Below are 20,471 nucleotides of genomic sequence, written 5' to 3'. Positions count from 1 at the left end.
ATTTCTCTCCCTCTGCTGCCCATCTTTGCAGCAGGCTTCTCAGCCTCACTTCTGATAAACACATTGATTTATTTAAACCACTGTTGTCTTTGCCGCTCTCACAGCAGATACCTTCCTCCCAGGGAGCAGACGCATGATTTACTGTGGAGGATGACAATAAGCCTTCTTCTTGGTGTCCCATTGTCTGGGCCCTAAACCAGCTGTCTATTAAAATGGTTTCACTTAAAATAGTCAATGCTGTTTATATGCTCCTGGGATCTCCCAGCTGACCCAGCCTGGACCAGCTTTACTCAGACCCTGCAAAGTGCATATTTAAATTAGGAAGAATGGCAGAAACTTCCCCTAAGTTGGTGTGAGAGGATCCCCATCCTTCTGAGCTTAACCCATTAAGTTTTGCTTAGCTCTGAGCCAGTTTTGATGTGTGCGTGCTAAATATAGATGGTAGAGTTTGAAGAGGGGCTTTCAGTTGGGGGTGCAAGCTGAAGGGAGAACTTGGTGGCATTTTTAAGCCTGTCTTATTGCTGTCACTCTGTCTCAGAAATGTTAACTCAAATAAGTTTATCATATCATTATATATTGGATCTCATTGCACTGTTGACTTCTAGGCCCATAGGATCCATATGATGACTCTGTGTGTGTGTGTGTGTGTGTTTAATAAGCCTCTGCAGTAACAAAAACTGCTGGGTGGGGTTGGAGTGGCTTTGTCTTTGAATTCCACTGGAAAGCTAACCCCCCTTACAGTGAGGTTCTAGTTCACTTTAGATACAGGATTTCAGACCTAGTCCATGGTGAAGTTTTGCTTTGCTTTTATTTTAGAAGTCACAAAACAACTGTTTTCTCTCTGCCTTTAAGTGTTGAGAAGTATTCTTCTATCCATGTGCAAGAAGGAGAGCAGAAACTTCAAGCTCCACTCCTCCCCAGAGTTCCTAATTATTTCTAAGCAAATCCACACTCATGGTTTCATTTTTCTATGCTTGATTTGGAGAAAGATTCTCTGTTTTGACTCTTCAGCCAGAAGTGAAGTGGCAGTTTGGTATTTGGTATAGAGATGTGTTACAGAGACTCCAGGCCTTCAGCAAATGATGTGCAGCTACCAAAGAGAAAACATGGGACTTCTGGCGATCCATATTATTTGCTTGGGGGAATGGGCATATATTTGCAGTGCAGTGTAACTTTAATCAGATATCATGGGCCCACTGATTTAAATGGAATCATAGCTTCAATAAAATAATATTCATATCTTTTACAACTAATCAGAATAAGAAAATCTAGTTAACGGACCCCCCCCTCAAAAAAAAAACACAACAAAATAACTTTTTTTTATTTTAACAGTAAGGGAAACCTCACCAATATTTGTGAATTTATTTACCAAGTTCAAGATAAATATTAAAGTTGGAACAAAGGTTATCAAGAGTATTAAGAGAACATACAAAGAATTTAGTGATGATGGGAGTTAGCAGAAATGCGTCATTAGAATTTTTTAGCACCATGTATAAGATCTAATCAGTAATTTACTGTTTTTTAAGAATTTTTTTTCAGCTATGATTACAGGAAATAAAGCAGGCTGACTTTTTTTTTTTTTTTTGGTTTTCAGAGCATTTTTAGTTAACGTATTTTTCTTGAGTAAAACAATTTCTTGGGAATTTGAAAAGGTCTTTGAAGAATATGGAAACAAATGGGCTAGGGATATAGCTCAGTTGGTAGAGTGTTTGCCTTGCATGAATAAGGCTCTGGGTTCGATCTCCAGCACCCTCATTAAAAAAAAAAAAAAAAAAAAAAAGGAATGAATCATCTGTGTGCTATGAACAGTGGATGAAAATTTGAGGCATAAAAGTTATTAACATAATGTAGATTATGTCTGCAGAAGATAGTTATGAATTACACAGGTACAGTGATAACATTATAGTGGGGAAATCTGGCAGATGATCTCTGGTGAATGGCAGGCAACAAATGGTCAGAGATTAGGTTGCCAGTAGTGGCACTGGTAGATAGCATGACCTGATAGGGAGGGTTCCCCAGCACCCCCATAGTATTCCCACCCGGAAGTACATCACTTTAATCTGAGCCTGAGGAAACTCAGATCAACCCAAATAGAGGGATGTTTTGCAGAATGACTGGCCCGTATTCTTCGAAAATGTCAATGTCAAGAAATTCAAAGGCTCACAAGTGTTTCATATTAGAGGAGACATGACAGCTGAATGCAGTGATTAGTATTGGATTTTCTTTTGCTGTAAAGGACATTATTGGGTAATTGGTAATCTCAAGAAGGTCCAGAGATTAGATTATTGCATTGTATCAATGTTAATTTTCTGATGTAGATAATTGTACGGTGGTTATGTAAGAGAATTCCTCATATTAAGAAAATACAGGCTGAAATATTGAGGACATGTCTGCAGTTTACTGAACATTTTTTTAGGGAGGAAAGGTAAAAGAATAAAGCCAACTTAGTGAAATGCAAGCATTTGTGGACTCTGAGCAGCAAATATTCTGGACTTCTTTACATATTCTTGCCACTTTTCTGTAAGTCTACTATTATGTCAAAGTAAAAATATTTAAAAAAACCCTATATGGTTATGATAGCCTAGCTGTTAAAAAATGATTCTGATTGGGCCAATGGTAAGGAAATATTTCCTCCTCAATTTTTACTTTGTTGCAAAGTTTGTTTTTCCACCTGGTTAGATATAATAACCTGGATCTCTTCTAAGGATCTTTACACACTGGGTCTTAATCTGTACCCATCATTTGCATATTCTGAATGTTCCAGCATCAAAAACAAAGTAAATTAGAGCCAACTACCAGTTAGTCGGTGCAGCATTTTTATGTGCTACATAATAGTCTCTGGCTAATTTAAGTTTTGTCACCAAGAAATTGAGGGTTATGTGAATGTGTGAAAGTAATTTTATTAACGATTTGAAGCTGTGTGATATTAGTATTATTCAGTGATGCAGTGTTAAGTTAGCTAAAAATATCCCTGTGCAGAATCCTGTGCTGCTAATAGCCCTGTGTTTTTCTTTGGGCCAGGTATGAACATGTAGATCTGTGAGGAAGCTGAGGTCTAAGGGAACCTTTGTGGAAGCAAAATGTTTGTGCACACATTACAAAAATAGACAAAAACATCTTGGCTGGTGAGGTGGTTTGGGATTTTAAGAGTGAGAGGCAATTTGTAATGTAGGGAGATAATTCTGTGGCTTAACCACCACACCCAGCATATGCTAGCAAGTATTCCTGTTTGGGTGGGTGTGCACCCTGTGAGAGAGCCTTTTTTTTTTTTAGTCTATGGTGGGAAGAGGGATTTTCCCTGATTAATTGAATCCTTTGTAAAAGGATGCAGTCAGTGAGTGGATGCCTTAGCTTCACCCACACTTGTTTTCTCCTGCTCCCCACTAGAACCCTAAAATTTGGGGCTGGGAGTAGTAAAGCAAGAGGCAACTGTATGATTTTCTGTAATTTAAATAAATAGTATGTCAGTCTATTCAGTCTTCTGGGTTTTTATTTCTTATTGATTAGGCTTATTTTTATTCTGAATTGAAAAAAGAATTATGGTTGTCTTGACAACAGAAGTCCATCACAAACCCTGATCCAAAGATGTGCATCATAATAAGGTGGTTGATAGGACAGAGAAGGACATATCGTAATCCATTCAATTTGGGGTGATCCTGAATAGTGTATTTGGAAACCATCAGCTCAGCAAGGTTCTGGCTCCTAAGGGCTAATTGGTCCTCAGCAGTGGCGACCTTGATTGAGATAATTTTTGTTCTGCTTCTTGGTTCCATTCATAGCTAAAAATCATGCCTTTGCTTTCAGGCCATAGTGTATGAAGGCCAAGACAAGAACCCCGAAATGTGCCGAGTCTTGCTCACACATGAGATCATGTGCAGGTAAGAAAAACCTTGGTCTCTCTCTTTAATTAGCCAAGAGAAGATGAATTAGTATCTCAAATGTAAGTGAGCTCAGTTTGATTTGGGGGTATACATTTATCTTGCTTCTAGTCGACAATCTGAAAAGAATTGTTAGACGTATTTGGCAGTCCATGTGTCACGTGTAAGAGTGGTTCTCAATTATTTATTAGATTTTGCTCTGAAAGACACCCACTCCATTTTGATATCTCACTGTCCTCCCTTTCTTCCTTTCAATTGAATAAGATACAATATAACCCTTTTAATGTTAATATAGGCACTCAACTGCATTGTTAGTAAAATGAATAAGCATTCTACTGAAGCCATAGAGGCTTCTGTTTGGGTAAACTTGAAAGTTATAGTTTTTACTTTTTAATTCTCCCACTTAAAAATATGACTATCTTCGACTTGGGAGGCTGAGGCAGGAGGATTGTGAGTTCAAAGCCAGCCTTAGCAAAAGCAAGGTGCTAAGCAACTCAGTGAGACTCTGTCTCGAAATAAAATACAAAATAGGGCTGGGTTGGGGTGGCTCAGTGGTCAAGTGTATCCCCACCCCCAGAATGAACATCTGTACTTAGACATCATTTCTCCTTAAACTGAATGTGATTTTTTTTCCCCTTACATCTTATCTCTTAGCTGCTTTGTTTGTAATTGATGTTGTAGCGAATATTTCTTAGAGGTTGTGAGCTTTGAGCCTTTGGAAGGATAGCAAAGATGAACCCCGAAAAAGTCCAAAAATTTATCCTACTCATGTTTTTACTTTTGCATGCAATCGGACTAAAGCTACATTTGAAAACAGGGATGAGACCTTTGGTACCTCCACATGTGAGAGAATAGACCAGGGAATAGCCTTTTAACTCCTATTCTTATTCTTTGTAAAATAATACCAGCACTTTGCTCCCAATATATTCTGAATAATTGGATAAAGCATTTAGATGCCACTGTGCATCAGAGAGAGGCTACTAATTGCTTTATTAGCTACGCAGCCTCCTCCTGGCATAAGGCGTGCCACTACTATTACTGACCAATTGGTTTGGGACTTCAGCTGCCACCTCAGCATGGGTGGCCCTTATATGCTGCTCATGGACTTGTGGGGGAAAGCCATCTTAAGACTCTACAGGTGGAAATAAAACTCAAGGGCTTAATGTGCTTCCTGAGTGAAATCCCAAATATTAACTTCTTCCATGTCTATAAAAATTTCATTTTTTCCTTTTCAAAAAAATGCTTCTAATATATTATTTCAAAATATATAGAACTTTCACAAGTTTCCACTTCAGTGATCTGTACAACTTGTTAATTATTCCAAAAATATGTTGTTTTCTCTAAAGCAGTAGCAGAATCCAAAAATGTGGTCATGGATTTGTTTTATGATGAGGCCAAAATTAGGGTTATGCTGCATATAATGATTGTATAATAAAGCTGAGTTGCACCTCTCAGAATTAAATGAGTAAAATCCATTTTGAAAAGCATTAAAATGTGACCTCCTTTGTCTTCCTGTTTTCCCATCATCTCTCTATTATTTTAGCTTCCTACAATTAGCATGTCATTAGACTGAATTTTCCGTGTTCCTCTATGTGTGATTCTAGCAAAATAGAAAAGAGACAGGAAGATGGATCTCAACCAGTAGGCCAAATAATATCTATACATCATAGATTTGCATCTCGTATCTGCACGTTTGGTCTATGCTAGAAATAATTCTGTTTTTGAAATGCTTAAAGATATATTATTCCTTTCACACACAGGCCTACCCTCTATTAATGCAGTTTATATTTTTCTTGTTTTTAAAATTCATTGGTCCAAAGTGCTTTATTATGCTGGTTGGTGTGCTTTATTGCTGATGTTCTCTCTATTTTTCAGAAACATAAAAATAGCAAAAATAAAATTCTCAAGCCACTGACGGCAAACGATGCTGTTTGTACCAGGAGGCTAAGAGGGAAAAGCCATATTCAAAATGTCATCTTGCTAATGTTACAGATTACAGTTTTCCTGGCTGCCTATAGATGTGTAAGGGGTACTGTTTGTTTACCAGGCCGCCATGACCCCATTACACAAACCTGTCATCTATTGTGTGGCTAACAGTCTTTTAAATTGCAAATCTGATGCTCTTTAGGGGGCTTTAGGAAAAAAAAAATCTCACTTTCCACACCATCCTATTTCTCTTGATTTCTTGCCTGTTGTAAGTGGAAGTTGGGATGTGCTGAATTTGCACCAGGGGTGCAAATGCAGGCTCAATTATAAGCATAAAATTAGAGTCTGTTCACCATTAATCAGCCTGGCTAATTGCTATGCACCACCATTAGCCATATGGTGTGAAAGACAGCTTGCTCTCCCCAAGATGAAATTTCTTCATTGCAGACATGAAATAGTGAGGGCCCTGGATTTTAAAATAGCTTGTTTTAGATATTTAATTTCTAAACAACTTTCTGCAGTGCTTTCTATCAAAGCTAACTGCACAATAAAACTTTGCGTTGATGTCACAAAAGCTGTATATTTATAGTACGTTGGCTATGGTAAAGGAGACACAGAATTTAGATCGACAAGAAAGGGCTTGGTATGATTCTGTTTTGTTGCAAGCAAAGGAAAAAAAAAGAAAAGAAAAAGAAAAACAGAGTTATATCTGAGGTGTTGCAAATTTTAAAACCTATTGTGTTCTGTAGAAAAGCTGACCCCATTGCATGAGCTGGCTAAAAGAACTGCCACCATTGGATCATAATTGTTACCACTTGGAGACAAACCTTTCTTGCACGATGACATGGAGCTCTTCTGCAGCATTCTGGGAGAGTTTCTGCCTTTTTGGTGAATCGGCATCTGGCATACCAATCCCGATTACATTATACTGATACCTGGTGGTGATGTTCTGCAAATAATATGAATCCATGAATGACTTTTTAGAGTAAGATTCTAGAAGAGATTTGCTTCTAAAGGCATCCTGACATCCAGTGTTTAAATGTGATTGGAAAATAGGAGTTCTACCCAGTAGGTGAACCTAGTTCTCAGTGATCTGGGGAAGGCTAGATGAAGTAGGTTTTCTCCACTTGTAGTACACAGGACAATGGCAGTGGGTGGGTTCCCAATTTAGGAAAGCATTCTTCCAGTTTTTAGAGCTTGGTTACTTGTATGACCAAGTGTTCTCAAAGCTAGCCCTGCACCTTGATGTACTTTTTCTTGCTTCCTCTTTTACTGGCTTAGTCTGATTTCCTCCTTTAGACACTCACTAGAGCCTGGCTCTTCAGAGAAGTTGGCCTAGCCCTTGGTCTGAGCCATGGCCACTTGGGTGACATCCTGTATACACTGTGCTTCCTTTGGGGCTCTCTTTGAGGTTTTAATATTAACTTTCCCATGTGGTGGTGAAGATTAAATGCTGTAATCCTTCTAATTGCTTATCATAGTGCCTGATACAGTCCATAATGAATGTCTATTATTATTTTTAGTAATATATAGTATTAATGGAAGCAGTATCAGCAATATCTGCAGTGTTTAGCTAAATATTGACACATCATTTCTCAGGGTGAATGATGACGAGATTATTGAAAGGAAGTGAACTATGTATTGAAGCAAGAAAAGACTTTGTGCATTCCCATTTTGGTGGTTAAGGATGCCTTCATTCATTTGTTTAGCATCTTCTATGTGCAAATCTTCAAGGAATAGAGTTGGATCCTACAGTAAGAGAGCTGTAGTTCACCTGGAAGCTGAGACCTGTAAGCGGACAGCTAGATTTCACCCTAGAAAGGGTTGCATATGATAAAAGGTAGAGGTAGAGAGCTCTGCCTGTCCAGAAGAGGGACTAAATACTTGTAGGTGGTCACAGGAGCGGGGAGCTGGATGAGGGATTTTAACAGGTGCATGAAGGAATGTTGGAAGTCAGGCAGAATTTCTGTGTGGAGTGGTCTGCAGTTGGGTGTACCTGTGACCTGGACCACCAGCCCAATAAGCTGTCATATAAGACACAGCTCCTACTTGAGCCTCCTCTCTTAAAGTGTTCAGTGAACTGGCACTTTTCTGGTGCTCTTCTGAGTCTTCACACCCATGTGGATCTCTCCAGCCCATGTTATATGGACAACTTCCCTTTTTGAGATAAGTTCTTTTTATTTCTTGCCAGTTCACTGAACACTTTAAGAGAGGAGGCTCAAGTAGGAGCTGTGTCTTATATGACAGCTTATTGGGCTGGTGGTTTTGCTTTATTGAGACTGGGAAAACTTGACAATGTTTTTAAACCATTAAATAGGTTAATGAAGAATTAAATAGGGGTGGGGAGTCACAGATGCTCAACAAGAGGAATCCTTGGGGAAGTTCCAGGTGAGGCAGAGGTTGGACCTTTATACTTTAAGAGATGGGAGGGAGATAGAGGACAGAGGATAGAAGAGTCTCTTTATGTTTTGGCTTCCTTAGAAACTAGCCACCCTTACAATTTAATCAGATTATTCATCTATTTTCATTCTTTAGTTGCTGTAGTAAGTACAGAAGACATATTTTTGGGGGGGTAGGGGGATACCAGGGATTGAACTTGGGGGCACTCCACCACTGAGCCACACCCCCAGCTCTGTATTGTATTTTATTTAGAGACAGGGTCTCATTGAGTTGCTTAACACCTCACTTTTGCTGAGGCTGGCTTTGAACTTGTGATCCTCCTGCCTCAGCCTCCCAAGCCACTGGGATTATAGACTTGCACCACATGCGTGGCTAGTAGGGAAGACATCTTGTTTCTTATTGTGCAGCTGGGTTTGAAATGATGTTTTTCTCCAGTTGCAAGTGTCTCTCTTGAGAGAAAGAAGTTCCATGTCCAAGATGAGGATCCACAGGTCCCATGATTAGGGAACATTTAGGTGTCTCTTGATCTGATTTATGAAGCTGTGAGTCAGTTCCCTAGAAATTCACCGCCTGTGTCAGGCTATTAAGGCAGAGGCTTCTATGTTGGCTTTACTCTGCTTGAGCTGTTTGGGAGATGGTGGTCCTGCTGGAGAAAGGGCTGCTGCTCTAGTCCACAATGTGCATACCTTACCAGGTGCGAGGGACCCCCTGCTCTGGCTGGCCACATGGCTCTCCTCTGTTACTTGGGTTGCAGATTGGAAGGGATGTAAAGAGCAGAGCCGTGGCAACTGCCTGCTCTGGAAATCCTGCTCTGGTGACAAAGTAAATTAGGAAACTCCAAGCTCCGTGTCCCCCCCCCCCCCCAGCAAGATGCCTGCTTTAGGGAGCATATGCCATGTCCTTGCAGGCGTATATAGTAGGAGCCTAAAAGACAGGGTTGTGAATGAATGAGGGTCTCACTGGGTAATGAGGTATAATGAGCACTGTGTTTCCTTTTATTAACACAGTGACTTTTCCCTGAAAGTGCTTTACAGCGGTTTCATTTATTGGATTGTTTCAGTATGAGGCCTCTTATGCCTTAAGCATCAGTGAATTTGTTCTCCTTTCAACTACTGGTCCTCCAGGGTCAATGCCTGTCTTGTGTGCACTGGAGATGGGAGCCCATCTTTCTTCTTTTGAGTTGAGTAGGAGGAAGAACCCAATGGACAAGAGATACTGTCATGGGAATGGAGGAATCTAGGAAGCCACAGGGCTAGGCAGCAGCTTAGCATTAAGAAAGACCTTCTTTCTCCTAATGGTGGTTGATTTTTAATTTTTTATTAGGAAACTAATTTTACAACACAAAACAGAACACTAAAATATCACGAAAATAAAACTTCCTCCAGTCTTCCCCATTGCCTCTTTCACCCCCTGCCCATAGGTTAACTCTTCGAAGATCCTATTAATTGATTAGAAAATGATTCCTGAAGTCATGTGTGCTGGACTCAGTTCCAGTTTTCTGGGGATGTAGAGGGGGACCAAACAGTCTAAGATTCTGTGCTTGTGTGGCTTAAATTCAAGTGAGAGAGACAGACCACAAAAGAAGACAAATCAATATGAAATACAGCATGGTATTGCCAAGAGAGGTACGGCAGGCTGAGGCACTTGGGAGCGCGGGACGTCAGGGACAAAGGGAGATGTCTAGAATCCTGTGCCAAGTGAGGGGTCAGCCAGGCTAGTGAACAATTCCCCCTTCTTTTCCCTCCCTTTCTCTTGCACTCTTTCATTTTTCTTCCAGAAATGGGATTATATTATGCACATTATTCTGCAACTGGGTTCCCTCAATTCATAATACAATGTACACTTTCTTTCCATGATAGCACACCAGACCCCACCTTTATTTTTTTTAATGATGCATAGAATTCCATATATTCCACAAATATGGGTATGTACTTATACACACATCACACACACACACACACCCACAATATGGCTGTGTGATACATTGAAGTGATTCAAGAAACATGAAGCCTGTTGAGCTATTCTTCATACTGTTCATGAAGTTCTCTTTATGAGCATTAAGTGACCCTGGTCCCCTTCATTTGTATTCTCCTCTTCTTCATTCTGCCTCTTTCATTCCTGTTCTATCCTTCCTTCTACACTTCTGTTCTTTGCATCTGCCTGTTTGCCTTGGTCCCTCAGGGCACAGCATAGAGGCATGGTTCAATGTAACTGGTTGCTCTCAGGGGTATTTTAATTTTAAGGAGATGAGGACCATGCTGAAGTCCAGGGACACACCTCAAGCCTAGTGTGGCACTTGTTTTGGGGAATGGGTTAGCAGATGTGTGGTGTGGAGTGAACCTTCCTTCCCTTAGCAATGTCTACCTGGAGGGTCACTTGGCCCCTTTATTTGTCCTTTATTATTCCCCTGGATTGTCTGTCCCTCAGCATATCATACTCATTCATTCATTCATTCATTCCTTTGATTACCTAATACTTGAGCTTTCTTATTCAATCCCAGGATTTATGCTACTCATTAGGAAGGTAAAGTTGACATTTTCTTTCTTCACGAAGCACATGAGTTACAGGAGAAGGAGAATGAGAGAGGGAGAAAAATCTAAGGAAAGATGCAAAAATACACACCCAAAAATGTAATTTTATTGTATCCAGTGCCCTACAAGAAAAACACTCTAGAGGAGCCTACTTTAGATGAAGAGTGGATGTCAGGGCAAAACTCTCTGAGGATGGAGGAGTAGGCTGAGCTCTGAGGGTCAAGGAGAGGTTGACTGACTGGGGATGGGATGGAGATGGGATTGGCCAGCAGAGAGGCCTGCGCAGGCCTGGGCCCGAGGGCTGAAGGAACACAGCACATCAGGGAGGATTGAAATTGGCCTGTGAGGCTGGAGCTTGGCAAGCTGGAGAGAAGGGGCAGGAGGTGGGGAGGTGGTCTGGCACGGCACCCAGTCATGGATTTGTTCTAAGTGCATTGGGAAGCCTTTCCAAGGCCTGGAACAAGGAAGTGACACGTCCCATAGATGTTTTCAAAAGATCATTCTGGCTGTTGGAGGAGTCACCGTGGCAATGGTGGGACCAGGTGGGAAGCCACTGTGGGAGCTCAAGAGAGACATGAAAGTGGCTGGGCTGATGATGGTGGCAGTAGAGAGGGAAAGAATCCAAAAGGGTTGTTGGAAGAGGCCTGAGAGAGCATTTCATCCAGGTAGGAACCTTGTGAGAGTGTGACCACCAGGGACTTGCATCGTTCACAGGCGGTTTTTGAAAAAGAAAACGGAGAAGAAATAGGCCCTTCCCTCCATCCGTCCTCCCTCCCCCACCAACCAAAATAAAGGAGATTTGGGCTCTGCTGATGGCCTGGCTTTGGAGACTGGCTGCCTCTACAGAGTTCAGGGCAGAGTTGCTCAGACTTGGAGAAGATGTAGCTGAAGGAGGCTGGCACAGGGATTGGTAGTGAAGTTGCCCTTCTAGGGCTCATAGTAGGCCAGGCACAGGGCACAGGCTTTATGTCTCGATTCCATCAAATCTGTGCTTGAGCACTTAGGGGTGGGTGCCCAAATTGCCCCATTTTACCAACTAGAAAACTAAGACTGTGAGGTGAAGTCCCTTGCTCAAGGACTTGCTCTGTCTCATTCCGGAGCCAGCATTTCTAATCTCTGTTGTTTGGGAGTTTTAGCTTTTAATTAAAAAAAAATATATATATATATTTTGAACATGCAACTCTGGCTACTTGTGCTTCCTACTTTCTTTTTCCCTTATCTGTCTCTTAAATATCAGGACACTTTAGGCTTTCCATACCCAAAGCACTGGTATAGCAGAATTTAGGCCTAGAGGAAATAGTTTCCTCTGAATCAGAAAGGGAAAGGGATCAGGTGGGTGGAGTGGTTTTTAGCTGGGCTTTGACAAAGGAGATAGAATTCTTACCATTGCTTTCTGAGGACAGGAGGCACAAGCAAAATTAGCTGATTCACTTTCTCTGAGATATAGTTACAGTGGGGAAAGAGACTTCCCAATTTTGGTGAAAGATTCCCTGTATAGAATATTTGTGGCTCCTAAAATTGAAGTTCCATGTTTGATTCTCTCCAGCATCTTTCTAAATTTGGGCTGCATGTTCACTAAATGACAAGTGTGTGTTTGTGTATGTGTACACCCAAGCACGTGTAAGAGGGTGAGAGAAAAGTGCATATTTTGCTTGTGGTGGATGGTGAAGTCTAACCCTTGGATAACCTCCCCACTTTAACTGAACTAATATGTGCTTCCATAGTGTAACTCTGGGTGTAACCAGCAAGCGGACACGTTTGTTATTTGCAAAGAAGTCTCCAATGGATAGTTTTCTGCTGGCCACGGGTATTTTCAAAAACACGAATCTTTCATCCTTTACAAGCTTCTCAGTTTCAAAAAACACCAGCAGCCTTCAGGTCACAAGTGGGTAGGGTTTGGGTTATGGGTGCTTTCTTTGCCCATGGCTTTTCTCTTTTTGACCTGATCAAGAGTGGTCACCGTCAGGGCTGTGCTAACTTGGGATGCACCGTCCATACGGTTTCCAGAACACTTAAGTGGTGGCCAGTGTTGTCCCCCAAACCTAGAGGACTGTGCCTGCGAACCCCACTTTCCTTTATGTTGCCTTTCCCTTGTCTTAATCATTATGTTTTGCCTTTATCCTCATGCAGATGATTCAAAAGCAAGCAGTTAACTACTTTAGGATTTGGGGTAAGGCTGGGGTTGAAGGAGATGTCGCCCATAAAAGAGAAAGGAGAAGAAAAAGGAATCCACTTAATACAGAGTGACTGGAGGGGGAGAAATCACTCATATCTCATTATTGACGCGTTCCACACAATTAGTGTGATCTTGAGGGAAGAACGTTCCAGCCACCCACAACCTTGACTATTCTCATTGGATGGATGTAATAACAATGCACTTCACATTGAACTCTGCCAACACTGCGGGCAGTGATGGAGAGACCCCATCTTAGGGCTGTCACTCGTGGCTCGGGGAGAGCCCCTCTCCCTCCCTTCTCCTCTGTTCAGGGAGAGGTTAAGCCTGGTCATTAACCCATAGGTGACCCAAATAGAATTTTCTGTCCCAGGGATCCGTTGATTGCCAGGTATGGCTTTGTGGTAATTCTAGCATTTGCAACCCAGCAATTTGAACCTTCTGTCTGCTTAAATGATGATTTTACATTGTAATGATTGTACTAAATCCTTTCGCTTTTGCTCCACAGCCGCTGTTGTGACAAGAAAAGCTGTGGCAACCGAAATGAGACTCCCTCAGATCCAGTGATAATTGACAGGTAGGGACCACTCTTCTTTCCTGGGATTCTTATTCCTGATTATAATGAAACACCTGCCCGTGTGGCTCGTGGGCCAGGGTTAGGAATTCACGTCTCGGGAAGTTTGCCTGTTGGTCCTGACTTGAGTTGCGCCGAACGATCGTGATCCCTGGGAAAGCCATGTGGAATGTTCTTTGGAGGCCTGTTTCTTGGATTGCTTCGGTCTGGTGTCTGATTCATGCTCCTAAAGGAATATTTTTTTCATTCCTGACTTTCTGTGGCTCAGTCCTCATGCTGTGCCAGGAAGCTTCAGAAATAAAATAATAATAGTTTGTGATTTATGAAATGTGGTTGGGTGCTTATAAATATTTAACTTTTATTTGAAAAATGTTTGAATCATTATCACTTTTAGCTACAGTAGTTCTGTTGGACGTAATCCATCTACATTTTAAGGTTTTATTTATGCATAAAAGCAGTTTAAAGAGATCTGTGAACTGAGATTTTCTACCGTTATTTTCAGGGTTTGATTGCAGCTCATACTGTATTGTACGTTGATTAATTTATCCTGCTTGTCTTAATTATTGTGTTTTTAAACAGATCCATATTACTAATCTGACATGACCAAGTAAATCACTGTAGAACAATAAATCTGTTTTAGTCGTTCGGTGCAATTTTGAATCAGTGTGTGCACACATTATGCAGAGTTGCATTCCAAATATTCATTTTACATTTTAATTATTGAAATTCATTGTATGGAAACATGTATGATAAACCATTCGTTACATGGCATTACTCATTGGGAGTTAAATGGCCTGGAAGCTTTATAGATACTGTCAGTCGGCAGGCAGGAGACAGCCAGCATCCTCTGCTAGTCTGAAAAGTCTTGCTGATAAGACTGACTGATCCCCTCCTTGAGGAAATCAACAGTCACACAAAAGTCCCTTTTGGGGTTGTGGTCATATTGATTTTTGATGACAGCAGCAACTACCACCAAAGAAATAAACCACTTTTTGTCTTTCAAATTCTTCACCTCTTTTGCTCTTCCATTTATGGTTTTGCAGCTGAAAAAAAAAAACCCTCAAGGTTTTGCTGCATCGTAACAATCAAAAGATTGTTGATTTCAATCTATGTGGTTCTTTAGACTTTAACCCAATACCAATTGCCAAGTAGCTTTATCAAAATTACATTTCAATTGGGTTCTTTGATAAAATACCTCTCCCTCATAGTCATTAAAAATACAGGTGTGACTAATAATATACTTGATTGAAAGTTAAGCGATGTGAAAGTTTTAACGTACAGTGCTGTTGTGTGCCGCCTGTAGAATTAGGGACACGTTTATCTGTCAGAGCAGGTATGCCATTCAAATAATTGCTTTTGCTGCCATGGAAGATAAAAGTCTTCAAATGAATAAGGTAAAAAATAAATATAAGCTTTATGCTGTTTGTTTCCACTAGATATACCTCTTCAAAATACCACTTCTTATTTTAAGCAAGTTTTTCTTACCCTTTTATTAAAAAAGAAAGCGTTCTGATCAAAGGACTAGCCCAAATAGTCCTCCAAACTTTGAAACTCGTTCTGCCACACGGTTCCTTTTGGTTTAAATGATGACAAGGACTTCACCTTGCCACCCGCAACGAAAACACTTTTTTGCTTGTGAATGGGTTAAGCTTTCAAGTTCTTCGTTTGGTTTTAAGCTGTGACTCTGATATAGAAGGTTGATATGACTGTGGTTTGAATAACATTTGATTTGACCTGTTCCTGTGGGCTTCGATGGCTAAGAAACTTGACTCAGCAGTGCTGTAATTAGCCGGCCCGTGTTTTTGAAACAGGATTGTGTTACCTGGATTGCATTAGTGTGGCTTCTATTGCTGCCGCCTCGCATCTGTCCCAGTAGGGTACTTAAAACCTTTTCTTGGCTGGGATAGTTCAAACAATTTAGGCAAAATAAGTATGCACTTTATGCTGTTGGTGGCTTTAGAGATATTACTCATGACATTTATCCTTTTCATTTTTCCCTCCTTTTGGTTGGACAAAGTAGAAAACACTGTGTCGTTAATCTTGGTCTCTGAAGGTAGGAGAACTTTAAAAAACGGCTGGAGCACAGTGTTTGTGCACAGGTCCCACCATATGTTCCTTTGCTGCCTCTTGCCACCGTCTCATATGAACTATCTTTTCATGCGGCGATACCAGTTGATAGGCAAAACCCCATTGAGCTATTTTTATTTGCATCCGAGTTTTCAGAATTTATTTGTCCTCCAGTCTGCCAAGGGTTTTAAAAACTCTGGTCCCTTCTGGGCTGATATGTGAAACTTCCATTTTTAACAACAACAGAAAATAACAACAAGAAAATAACGTTTGTGAAGAAGGAGGTTTTTCAGTTCCATGAAATTGCTGCAAAGGAAGGAAACATGATGGCCACCGTGTTTGAATTTCATAGTTCCCAATTTCATTCTATATTACTGATTGCATAATATCTGTTACGTGCGTAGAGTCTGATTTGCTTTCAGATTTATGGATGCAAATCCTTGAATATTTTGCAAAAATAGGCTAATGGGCCTGCTTTCAGGAGCAGTAGTGACTGTTTTTACAAGATGCATACAATATGTAATTATAGAGCTGAGGGTGCAGGCAGTCATTGCCTTGGGATTTAGCATAGTTTTCACACGCAGTCACCTTTTGAGCACCAATAATTTTTAGCTTCCTTGCTTGTCCTTCGGAATTTGGAAGAACACTGCTATTTTTATCAGTCAAAAGACTTTTAGCAGTGGTTATTCAGGAAAACTATTTATAGGAGAGATAGAAGACGCTTTCTGGTCATACAGCCATGGTGCAGGGCAAGCTATTTCTGTGTTTAATTTTGGCTGCATTATTTGCTGTCAGTGATTTGGGGTCATCAGCTTGGAATATTTTATCAAAAAGTAGAGTTAACAAAATCAGCAGTTGTGTCCTGGGACTTAGAAAATGAGTTTCTAATTTCTTCCAGTGGCATGCTACAAAGTCAGAAAAATAGGACCCAAATTCTTTTTCACCGTTGTGATAAGTTATCAAGTCACTTCAAAAAAGTTCATAGAAAATTTAGGTAAAAGGCAGGAAGTGTACATCTGGAGTTGACTGCTGGGATACTTTTCTGCTAGATGCCAAATGGCTTGAGTATGAATCACAAAACCCAGCCTGTGCCCAGTGATCCAGATATTTGGGCTGTGCAGACGTGGGAAAAGTCAGATGTGTTATGTTTAATAGCCGATGACCAGAAACTAATAACAGCAAATTTCATTATCATTGAGGTAAAGGGCTATGTGTGGTAATTATTGTTAAAGTAAATAGCAAAAAATGACTTCCAGTTATTGAATTAAGGTGGAGATTGATTTAACATATTCACACACTAACTCATATTTGAATTTAAAAGGTTTGCAATAAAAATCCGTGTTTAGAAATTGAATAAATTGTAGTTTTATTACTACATTGGATATCCTTGTGTCCTAACCTTTTTCCTTGGAGTTATCTCAGTTCAATAAATAAAACCTCATTAGACTATTCCCATTTCAACGAGTTTATTAAATTTTGCAGGAGTAATTAGCATAAGCTGTGCTAATTTTTCTGGAAGACTAATGAGGGAGGTTCTTAATTAGGTTTACTTTGTAGGAATCAGAAAAGATGATAATGACAAAAGTCACATAGGGAAGTTTGAACTGGGAACCCAGTTTTTTTCTGAACCCATAAAAAACTTTCCCTTTTCTATATGGAAACTTTTTTTCTTTTAATATACCCTTGAAATGTATATATTAAAAGCAAAGACTGCTGTTCTGTTCCAGATCTAGTTAGTTAAGATTAGCTTCCTTACTTGATTCATTTCACAAAACTCTTTATTTTCCTAAATTAACTTTGAGTGACGACAAGGATGAATACAGTCAGTTTTACAAAACCATTTCTTTCTCTGAATTGTACTATAGGGTTCCTTTCACACAGAGCCCTGAAGTTCCTGGCTAGAGTGCACAGGATGGGGGAAGCTCAATATTTATTTGTTTGTTTTTTCAGTTTAGCACCAGTGTGATTGATGAAATAGTTGAATCACTAAGTAAGGACAGACAGTGGGAACCCAATTCTTGAGTTCTTTGTACTGTGGATCTTTAACTCTTAACAACGGGATTTAAAAAAAAAAATGGATAGAAATAATAATGGATGAAATTCCTTCCCAAATCATGTTCTCCTATCTCATGTGAATTGGGTTCACTTCTTTCAGGGTATAATGTGAATTGAGTAACTTGTAAGTTTTGGGTTCCTCAAAGCCAATATATTTTTTTAAAGCTATTTTTTAGTTGTCAACAGATCTTTTATTTTATTTATTTATATGCGGTGCTGAGGATTGATCCCAGGGCCTCATATATGCCAGGCAAGTGCTCTACCCTTAAGCCAGAGCTCCAGCCTCTCAAAGCTAATATTTAAAACACAGATTTTCAAAGTCTGTCAGCTAATATACCTCTCACAATTTGGGGTTTGCTTAAGATAACTTTAAGATTTGCCATGTCTTTCTTTTGTGCATATAAGAATCCCTATATCTATGTGTATATTTAGGCCATGTGATATATGACATTTAAAAAATAGACAAATTTTGTAACATGAAAACCCTCTTCTGTTTGGAATTACTTCAGGCCACACATACCTTGGGCTCCTCTTCCCAACACTCCTCACTGTCCCGCCCCACAAAAAAAAAAAAAAAAAAAAAAAAAAAAAAGAAAGAAAGAAAGAAAAGAAAAAGAACTTACATTTGTTTTTTTTCATAAGTGTCTAATATCTTCTGCATCTAGATTATTTTTAAGTAGGTAACACTAGTTGGTTTATTTTCTGACTCTTGCCTGAAATAAAATGCCCAGTAAGGAAAATATTAGTGTGTTCATTTTACCTGTTGATTTTTTTCATGATGTACATAATTTGAACACAACACCTAACCATGTTAGGATCATGCAGAGAAAAAGTTTTACTGGGAACCCACTCTTCATCCAACAGGAAACAAGTCGGAACTAAGACACTTCAGAGGAGTGTCGTCTAGTCTTACTACTAGGCTAACTTTTTTGACTAAATTGATCCTGATATATTTATATCACATGTATGTTTACCTGTAAACATTAGTAAAACTTTAGACTTAGGATGCTTATATGCATCTTTTACCTTTAGACAGGGTAGGGTAGATATTCTCCTAAGATGGTGTCAGCATTGGGGCCTCTCAACAATTAATGACTTCCTTCTGTCCTTTATCAGTTAATCCCAAAATTCATCAAAATGTTTTTTTTTTTTTGTCTTCCTTAAAAGTAAAGTCTTTAACTAACATGAACATGATGATGATACACTTTCATTAATGTTGCAAATGAGGTTTTTGGCTAGAATTTCATGACACTCCATTGTCCTTTCAACTCTTATTTTTGTCTTCATCCTGCTTTTGGAAGGACCAGTCACCAAACATAATCATTGTGCACAATACACAAACAGCTGTCTGGGTTGCAAAGAACCAGAGGTGTGAATGCATTTCTGAGAGTTCTGATGAACCTTTTCTACCATCTCATTTTCTAACCTTGACTGCTGGGTTAAAATAAAAGGAAGAGGAATTCACTCTTTAAAATTGCCCCAAGCAGAATAATTGCTGTCCTTTTGGTTGCTTTGAGAGGTTTGCAGTTTTTCAAAAGTGGAAAGCCAGCATCGACACAGAGCATGAATTTATGGTTGTTTATTAACCCTCGTGTGCGTAAGCATTTGTTTTCTCAGTGGGAATTCATATGTGATTATTAGCAATGAGACTCATGTGAACAAGTATCATTCTGAAATTTATCACATATCAGATAATACTATTCAGAATATGAGATGAGCCTTATGCATTTATGTGCAGTTTGCTACTGTGATAAGAAAATAACTAATACAATAAGCTAATAGCAGTCTATATTCCATTTGCTATCTGCTATTCTCAAATACACAACCAGGATACATTAACATGCATTTCAAATATGCTGACAATATATCATAATGCAAAGTACTTTTACATGGTATAATACTTCTGCAGACACTGGATAATGAACAACAGTGGTTTTCCTGTAAAGGAAATAATGGTAGCAACTTCCAAGAAATGTATTTAACGGAGCTGCAGAGAATCAGCAGTGTGTATGTGTAACATGGCCTGGGTGTCGGCTCATGGTGTGGGTTTTTATCCTGTCATCATAACTTTGCTTTTGTAACAGTTCTGGAAAAACACAGAAAAGCAGTACAATATCCCCTGTGTGTCACATTAGCAACTCTGCACAGTTAGTTTGTGATGATAATATATCAGTATATTAGGCACGCTTTTACTTTTCTAAAAGAATCACTTAGAATTGAAGACAAAACAAAACCTCCCCAAGTACAGCTCTCCATTGATAAAAATTCTCCTCATATTCCCCTAATACCTGCACCCTGCCAAAGTCTCTAATAAAAATTGACCAGATTTTAAAGACTCCATTTAGAGCTTCCAGCATAAATAGATGGCATTTTGGTCATTTTAGTTTGCATGAGATGTTATCTAAAAAAGACTACCAGTTCTGTTTCTTGCCCCTGTTCCCCATCCCTTTTTTTTTCTCTTTTAAAACTGGGAAATTATACACCATCCAGAACAATATAAAAGTGACTCAGTACTCCTATTGTGGTTGATGAAATATGGTGAACAGTACAGTCTTGTCTTTGGTTGCTTGTGCCTTTAAAGGTGTGGGAGATGAAGATAAATCTCCCTTGCAAACTGTTTCTCCAGTTACAGGCCTTTGTCCAGAAGCAAATGAAGGTTTTAACATTACAGTACTTATTATAATAGAATTTTAATTGCTCTAATCCTGCTAAAGTGTGAAGCTCTCTGTGTGTGTGTGTGTGTGTGCGCGCACACACAGTCACATGTGTGTGTATTCTTCATAGGAAGGAAATCAAGCCAAAATAACAGCAGCAGCAGCAGCAACAACAACAACAACAAACAAACCTGTCATATTTTTTTGGGGGGA

At 39.6% G+C, this 20,471-nt stretch overlaps 1 protein-coding gene across 4 annotated transcripts in view; it reads left to right on the top strand.

Annotated features, from left to right (window-relative positions):
- Positions 1 to 20,471, top strand: part of Ebf1 (EBF transcription factor 1) — a 377,056-nt gene that overhangs the window by 10,442 nt on the left and 346,143 nt on the right. For all 4 annotated transcript variants that reach the window (XM_026388301.2, XM_026388300.2, XM_026388299.2 and 1 more), the window contains exons 5-6: positions 3,805 to 3,878; positions 13,417 to 13,485. In XM_026388301.2, coding sequence (XP_026244086.1) covers positions 3,805 to 3,878; positions 13,417 to 13,485 — 143 coding nt within the window. The remainder of the gene's footprint in view (positions 1 to 3,804; positions 3,879 to 13,416; positions 13,486 to 20,471) is intronic.

This window comes from Urocitellus parryii, chromosome 1, assembly GCF_045843805.1.
Source record: "Urocitellus parryii isolate mUroPar1 chromosome 1, mUroPar1.hap1, whole genome shotgun sequence".
Taxonomy (NCBI): Eukaryota; Metazoa; Chordata; class Mammalia; order Rodentia; family Sciuridae; genus Urocitellus; species Urocitellus parryii.
This window is presented reverse-complemented; position numbering and strand designations above follow the sequence as displayed.